Source organism: Amphiura filiformis, chromosome 7 (assembly GCF_039555335.1).
Source record: "Amphiura filiformis chromosome 7, Afil_fr2py, whole genome shotgun sequence".
NCBI lineage: Eukaryota > Metazoa > Echinodermata > Ophiuroidea > Amphilepidida > Amphiuridae > Amphiura > Amphiura filiformis.
Genome location: NC_092634.1, coordinates 56,307,900 through 56,316,140, shown reverse-complemented (window position 1 = coordinate 56,316,140; position 8,241 = coordinate 56,307,900). Strand labels below are relative to the sequence as shown.

Sequence of the window (8,241 nt, the reverse complement as noted above, 5' to 3'; positions counted from 1 at the left end):
AAATCTCATGGTTTAGATTCCAATGGTGTACCTCAGCTATCAGCTTCAGAAGGCTTCACAGTGTCAGAAGTAACCAAGGTATGTATTCTATACTGATAATGGGCCTACCTAGGAGAGCCTGGCATTCAAGGAGAGCTCAAATCTCATGGTTTAGATTCCAATGGTGTACCTCAGCTATCAGCTTCAGAAGGCTTCACAGTGTCGGAAGTAACCAAGGTATGTATTCTGTACTGATAATGGGCCTAGCTAGGAGAGCCTGGCATTCAAGGAGAGCTCAAATCTCATGGTCCAGATTCCAATGGTGTACCTCAGGTATCAGCTTCAGAAGGCTTCACAGTGTCGGAAGTAACCAAGGTATGTATTCTATACTGATAATGGGCCTACCTAGGAGAGCCTGGCATTCAAGGAGAGCTCAAATCTCATGGTTTAGATTCCAATGGTGTACCTCAGGTATCAGCTTCAGAAGGCTTCACAGTGTCGGAAGTAACCAAGGTATGTATTCTATACTGATAATGGGCCTACCTAGGAGAGCCTGGCATTCAAGGAGAGCTCAAATCTCATGGTCTAGATTCCAATGGTGTACCTCAGGTATCAGCTTCAGAAGGCTTCACAGTGTCAGAAGTAACCAAGGTATGTATTCTATACTGATAATGGGCCTACCTAGGAGAGCCTGGCATTCAAGGAGAGCTCAAATCTCATGGTCCAGATTCCAATGGTGTACCTCAGGTATCAGCTTCAGAAGGCTTCACAGTGTCGGAAGTAACCAAGGTATGTATTCTATACTGATAATGGGCCTACCTAGGAGAGCCTGGCATTCAAGGAGAGCTCAAATCTCATGGTCCAGATTCCAATGGTGTACCTCAGGTATCAGCTTCAGAAGGCTTCACAGTGTCAGAAGTAACCAAGGTATGTATTCTGTACTGATAATGGGCCTACCTAGGAGAGCCTGGCATTCAAGGAGAGCTCAAATCTTATGGTTTAGATTCCAATGGTGTACCTCAGGTATCAGCTTCAGAAGGCTTCACAGTGTCGGAAGTAACCAAGGTATGTATTCTATACTGATAATGGGCCTACCTAGGAGAGCCTGGCATTCAAGGAGAGCTCAAATCTCATGGTTTAGATTCCAATGGTGTACCTCAGGTATCAGCTTCAGAAGGCTTCACAGTGTCGGAAGTAACCAAGGTATGTATTCTGTACTGATAATGGGCCTACCTAGGAGAGCCTGGCATTCAAGGAGAGCTCAAATCTCATGGTCCAGATTCCAATGGTGTACCTCAGATATCAGCTTCAGAAGGCTTCACAGTGTCGGAAGTAACCAAGGTATGTATTCTATACTGATAATGGGCCTACCTAGGAGAGCCTGGCATTCAAGGAGAGCTCAAATCTCATGGTCCAGATTCCAATGGTGTACCTCAGATATCAGCTTCAGAAGGCTTCACAGTGTCGGAAGTAACCAAGGTATGTATTCTGTACTGATATATATAAGCCTAACTAGGTGACCCTGGCATTCAAGGAGAACTCAAATCTCATGGTCCAGATTCTAATGGTGTACCTCAGCTATCAGCTTCAGAAGGCTTCACAGTGTCGGAAGTAACTAAGGTATGTATTCTATACTGATATATATAAGCCTAACTAGGTGACCCTGGCATTCAAGGAGAACTCAAATCTCATGGTCCAGATTCCAATGGTGTACCTCAGCTATCAGCTTCAGAAGGCTTCACAGTGTCGGAAGTAACTAAGGTATGTATTCTGTACTGATATATATAAGCCTAACTAGGTGACCCTGGCATTCAAGGAGAGCTCAAATCTCATGGTCCAGATTCCAATGGTGTACCTCAGCTATCAGCTTCAGAAGGCTTCACAGTGTCGGAAGTAACCAAGGTATGTATTCTGTACTGATATATATAAGCCTAACTAGGTGACCCTGGCATTCAAGGAGAACTCAAATCTCATGGTCCAGATTCTAATGGTGTACCTCAGCTATCAGCTTCAGAAGGCTTCACAGTGTCGGAAGTAACCAAGGTATGTATTCTATACTGATATATATAAGCCTAACTAGGTGACCCTGGCATTCAAGGAGAACTCAAATCTCATGGTCCAGATTCCAATGGTGTACCTCAGCTATCAGCTTCAGAAGGCTTCACAGTGTCAGAAGTAACTAAGGTATGTATTCTATACTGATATATATAAGCCTAACTAGGTGACCCTGGCATTCAAGGAGAACTCAAATCTCATGGTCCAGATTCCAATGGTGTACCTCAGCTATCAGCTTCAGAAGGCTTCACAGTGTCAGAAGTAACTAAGGTATGTATTCTATACTGATATATATAAGCCTAACTAGGTGACCCTGGCATTCAAGGAGAACTCAAATCTCATGGTCCAGATTCCAATGGTGTACCTCAGCTATCAGCTTCAGAAGGCTTCACAGTGTCAGAAGTAACTAAGGTATGTATTCTGTACTGATATATATAAGCCTAACTAGGTGACCCTGGCATTCAAGGAGAACTCAAATCTCATGGTCCAGATTCCAATGGTGTACCTCAGCTATCAGCTTCAGAAGGCTTCACAGTGTCGGAAGTAACTAAGGTATGTATTCTATACTGATATATATAAGCCTAACTAGGTGACCCTGGCATTCAAGGAGAACTCAAATCTCATGGTCCAGATTCCAATGGTGTACCTCAGCTATCAGCTTCAGAAGGCTTCACAGTGTCAGAAGTAACTAAGGTATGTATTCTATACTGATATATATAAGCCTAACTAGGTGACCCTGGCATTCAAGGAGAACTCAAATCTCATGGTCCAGATTCTAATGGTGTACCTCAGCTATCAGCTTCAGAAGGCTTCACAGTGTCAGAAGTAACTAAGGTATGTATTCTGTACTGATATATATAAGCCTAACTAGGTGACCCTGGCATTCAAGGAGAACTCAAATCTCATGGTCCAGATTCTAATGGTGTACCTCAGCTATCAGCTTCAGAAGGCTTCACAGTGTCAGAAGTAACTAAGGTATGTATTCTGTACTGATATATATAAGCCTAACTAGGTGACCCTGGCATTCAAGGAGAACTCAAATCTCATGGTCCAGATCCAATGGTGTACCTCAGCTATCAGCTTCAGAAGGCTTCACAGTGTCAGAAGTAACTAAGGTATGTATTCTATACTGATATATATAAGCCTAACTAGGTGACCCTGGCATTCAAGGAGAACTCAAATCTCATGGTCCAGATTCCAATGGTGTACCTCAGCTATCAGCTTCAGAAGGCTTCACAGTGTCAGAAGTAACTAAGGTATGTATTCTATACTGATATATATATAAGCCTAACTAGGTGACCCTGGCATTCAAGGAGAACTCAAATCTCATGGTCCAGATTCTAATGGTGTACCTCAGCTATCAGCTTCAGAAGGCTTCACAGTGTCGGAAGTAACCAAGGTATGTATTCTGTACTGATATATATAAGCCTAACTAGGTGACCCTGGCATTCAAGGAGAACTCAAATCTCATGGTCCAGATTCCAATGGTGTACCTCAGCTATCAGCTTCAGAAGGCTTCACAGTGTCAGAAGTAACTAAGGTATGTATTCTATACTGATATATATAAGCCTAACTAGGTGACCCTGGCATTCAAGGAGAACTCAAATCTCATGGTCCAGATTCTAATGGTGTACCTCAGCTATCAGCTTCAGAAGGCTTCACAGTGTCGGAAGTAACCAAGGTATGTATTCTATACTGATATATATAAGCCTAACTAGGTGACCCTGGCATTCAAGGAGAACTCAAATCTCATGGTCCAGATTCTAATGGTGTACCTCAGCTATCAGCTTCAGAAGGCTTCACAGTGTCAGAAGTAACTAAGGTATGTATTCTATACTGATATATATAAGCCTAACTAGGTGACCCTGGCATTCAAGGAGAACTCAAATCTCATGGTCCAGATTCCAATGGTGTACCTCAGCTATCAGCTTCAGAAGGCTTCACAGTGTCAGAAGTAACCAAGGTATGTATTCTATACTGATATATATAAGCCTAACTAGGTGACCCTGGCATTCAAGGAGAACTCAAATCTCATGGTCCAGATTCTAATGGTGTACCTCAGCTATCAGCTTCAGAAGGCTTCACAGTGTCAGAAGTAACTAAGGTATGTATTCTGTACTGATATATATAAGCCTAACTAGGTGACCCTGGCATTCAAGGAGAACTCAAATCTCATGGTCCAGATTCTAATGGTGTACCTCAGCTATCAGCTTCAGAAGGCTTCACAGTGTCGGAAGTAACCAAGGTATGTATTCTATACTGATATATATAAGCCTAACTAGGTGACCCTGGCATTCAAGGAGAACTCAAATCTCATGGTCCAGATTCCAATGGTGTACCTCAGCTATCAGCTTCAGAAGGCTTCACAGTGTCGGAAGTAACCAAGGTATGTATTCTATACTGATATATATAAGCCTAACTAGGTGACCCTGGCATTCAAGGAGAACTCAAATCTCATGGTCCAGATTCTAATGGTGTACCTCAGCTATCAGCTTCAGAAGGCTTCACAGTGTCGGAAGTAACCAAGGTATGTATTCTATACTGATATATATAAGCCTAACTAGGTGACCCTGGCATTCAAGGAGAACTCAAATCTCATGGTCCAGATTCCAATGGTGTACCTCAGCTATCAGCTTCAGAAGGCTTCACAGTGTCAGAAGTAACTAAGGTATGTATTCTATACTGATATATATAAGCCTAACTAGGTGACCCTGGCATTCAAGGAGAACTCAAATCTCATGGTCCAGATTCTAATGGTGTACCTCAGCTATCAGCTTCAGAAGGCTTCACAGTGTCGGAAGTAACTAAGGTATGTATTCTATACTGATATATATTAACTAGGTGACCCTGGCATTCAAGGAGAACTCAAATCTCATGGTCCAGATTCCAATGGTGTACCTCAGCTATCAGCTTCAGAAGGCTTCACAGTGTCAGAAGTAACTAAGGTATGTATTCTATACTGATATATATAAGCCTAACTAGGTGACCCTGGCATTCAAGGAGAACTCAAATCTCATGGTCCAGATTCCAATGGTGTACCTCAGCTATCAGCTTCAGAAGGCTTCACAGTGTCAGAAGTAACTAAGGTATGTATTCTATACTGATATATATAAGCCTAACTAGGTGACCCTGGCATTCAAGGAGAACTCAAATCTCATGGTCCAGATTCTAATGGTGTACCTCAGCTATCAGCTTCAGAAGGCTTCACAGTGTCGGAAGTAACTAAGGTATGTATTCTGTACTGATATATATAAGCCTAACTAGGTGACCCTGGCATTCAAGGAGAACTCAAATCTCATGGTCCAGATTCTAATGGTGTACCTCAGCTATCAGCTTCAGAAGGCTTCACAGTGTCAGAAGTAACTAAGGTATGTATTCTATACTGATATATATAAGCCTAACTAGGTGACCCTGGCATTCAAGGAGAACTCAAATCTCATGGTCCAGATTCCAATGGTGTACCTCAGCTATCAGCTTCAGAAGGCTTCACAGTGTCAGAAGTAACTAAGGTATGTATTCTATACTGATATATATAAGCCTAACTAGGTGACCCTGGCATTCAAGGAGAACTCAAATCTCATGGTCCAGATTCCAATGGTGTACCTCAGCTATCAGCTTCATAAGGCTTCACAGTGTCGGAAGTAACCAAGGTATGTATTCTATACTGATATATATAAGCCTAACTAGGTGACCCTGGCATTCAAGGAGAACTCAAATCTCATGGTCCAGATTCCAATGGTGTACCTCAGCTATCAGCTTCAGAAGGCTTCACAGTGTCAGAAGTAACTAAGGTATGTATTCTATACTGATATATATAAGCCTAACTAGGTGACCCTGGCATTCAAGGAGAGCTCAAATCTCATGGTCCAGATTCCAATGGTGTACCTCAGCTATCAGCTTCAGAAGGCTTCACAGTGTCAGAAGTAACTAAGGTATGTATTCTATACTGATATATATAAGCCTAACTAGGTGACCCTGGCATTCAAGGAGAACTCAAATCTCATGGTCCAGATTCCAATGGTGTACCTCAGCTATCAGCTTCAGAAGGCTTCACAGTGTCGGAAGTAACCAAGGTATGTATTCTATACTGATATATATAAGCCTAACTAGGTGACCCTGGCATTCAAGGAGAACTCAAATCTCATGGTCCAGATTCCAATGGTGTACCTCAGCTATCAGCTTCAGAAGGCTTCACAGTGTCAGAAGTAACTAAGGTATGTATTCTATACTGATATATATAAGCCTAACTAGGTGACCCTGGCATTCAAGGAGAACTCAAATCTCATGGTCCAGATTCCAATGGTGTACCTCAGCTATCAGCTTCAGAAGGCTTCACAGTGTCAGAAGTAACTAAGGTATGTATTCTATACTGATATATATAAGCCTAACTAGGTGACCCTGGCATTCAAGGAGAACTCAAATCTCATGGTCCAGATTCCAATGGTGTACCTCAGCTATCAGCTTCAGAAGGCTTCACAGTGTCAGAAGTAACTAAGGTATGTATTCTATACTGATATATATAAGCCTAACTAGGTGACCCTGGCATTCAAGGAGAACTCAAATCTCATGGTCCAGATTCCAATGGTGTACCTCAGCTATCAGCTTCAGAAGGCTTCACAGTGTCAGAAGTAACCAAGGTATGTATTCTATACTGATATATATAAGCCTAACTAGGTGACCCTGGCATTCAAGGAGAACTCAAATCTCATGGTCCAGATTCCAATGGTGTACCTCAGCTATCAGCTTCAGAAGGCTTCACAGTGTCAGAAGTAACTAAGGTATGTATTCTATACTGATATATATAAGCCTAACTAGGTGACCCTGGCATTCAAGGAGAACTCAAATCTCATGGTCCAGATTCCAATGGTGTACCTCAGCTATCAGCTTCAGAAGGCTTCACAGTGTCAGAAGTAACCAAGGTATGTATTCTATACTGATATATATAAGCCTAACTAGGTGACCCTGGCATTCAAGGAGAACTCAAATCTCATGGTCCAGATTCCAATGGTGTACCTCAGCTATCAGCTTCAGAAGGCTTCACAGTGTCAGAAGTAACCAAGGTATGTATTCTATACTGATATATATAAGCCTAACTAGGTGACCCTGGCATTCAAGGAGAACTCAAATCTCATGGTCCAGATTCCAATGGTGTACCTCAGCTATCAGCTTCAGAAGGCTTCACAGTGTCAGAAGTAACTAAGGTATGTATTCTATACTGATATATATAAGCCTAACTAGGTGACCCTGGCATTCAAGGAGAACTCAAATCTCATGGTCCAGATTCCAATGGTGTACCTCAGCTATCAGCTTCAGAAGGCTTCACAGTGTCAGAAGTAACCAAGGTATGTATTCTATACTGATATATATAAGCCTAACTAGGTGACCCTGGCATTCAAGGAGAACTCAAATCTCATGGTCCAGATTCCAATGGTGTACCTCAGCTATCAGCTTCAGAAGGCTTCACAGTGTCAGAAGTAACTAAGGTATGTATTCTATACTGATATATATAAGCCTAACTAGGTGACCCTGGCATTCAAGGAGAACTCAAATCTCATGGTCCAGATTCCAATGGTGTACCTCAGCTATCAGCTTCAGAAGGCTTCACAGTGTCAGAAGTAACTAAGGTATGTATTCTATACTGATATATATAAGCCTAACTAGGTGACCCTGGCATTCAAGGAGAACTCAAATCTCATGGTCCAGATTCCAATGGTGTACCTCAGCTATCAGCTTCAGAAGGCTTCACAGTGTCAGAAGTAACTAAGGTATGTATTCTATACTGATATATATAAGCCTAACTAGGTGACCCTGGCATTCAAGGAGAACTCAAATCTCATGGTCCAGATTCCAATGGTGTACCTCAGCTATCAGCTTCAGAAGGCTTCACAGTGTCAGAAGTAACTAAGGTATGTATTCTATACTGATATATATAAGCCTAACTAGGTGACCCTGGCATTCAAGGAGAACTCAAATCTCATGGTCCAGATTCCAATGGTGTACCTCAGCTATCAGCTTCAGAAGGCTTCACAGTGTCGGAAGTAACCAAGGTATGTATTCTATACTGATATATATAAGCCTAACTAGGTGACCCTGGCATTCAAGGAGAACTCAAATCTCATGGTCCAGATCCGATGGTGTACCTCAGCTATCAGCTTCAGAAGGCTTCACAGTGTCAGAAGTAACTAAGGTATGTATTCTATACTGATA

General features: G+C 42.2%; 1 protein-coding gene across 1 annotated transcript in view; it reads left to right on the top strand.

The window, feature by feature from the left end:
- Positions 1–926: 926 nt before the first annotated feature.
- Positions 927–8,241, top strand: part of LOC140157963 (proteasomal ATPase-associated factor 1-like) — a 121,491-nt gene continuing 114,176 nt past the window's right edge. The window contains 1 exon segment of the mRNA XM_072181210.1: positions 927–1,002. Within this exon segment, the coding sequence (XP_072037311.1) occupies positions 927–1,002 (76 nt within the window).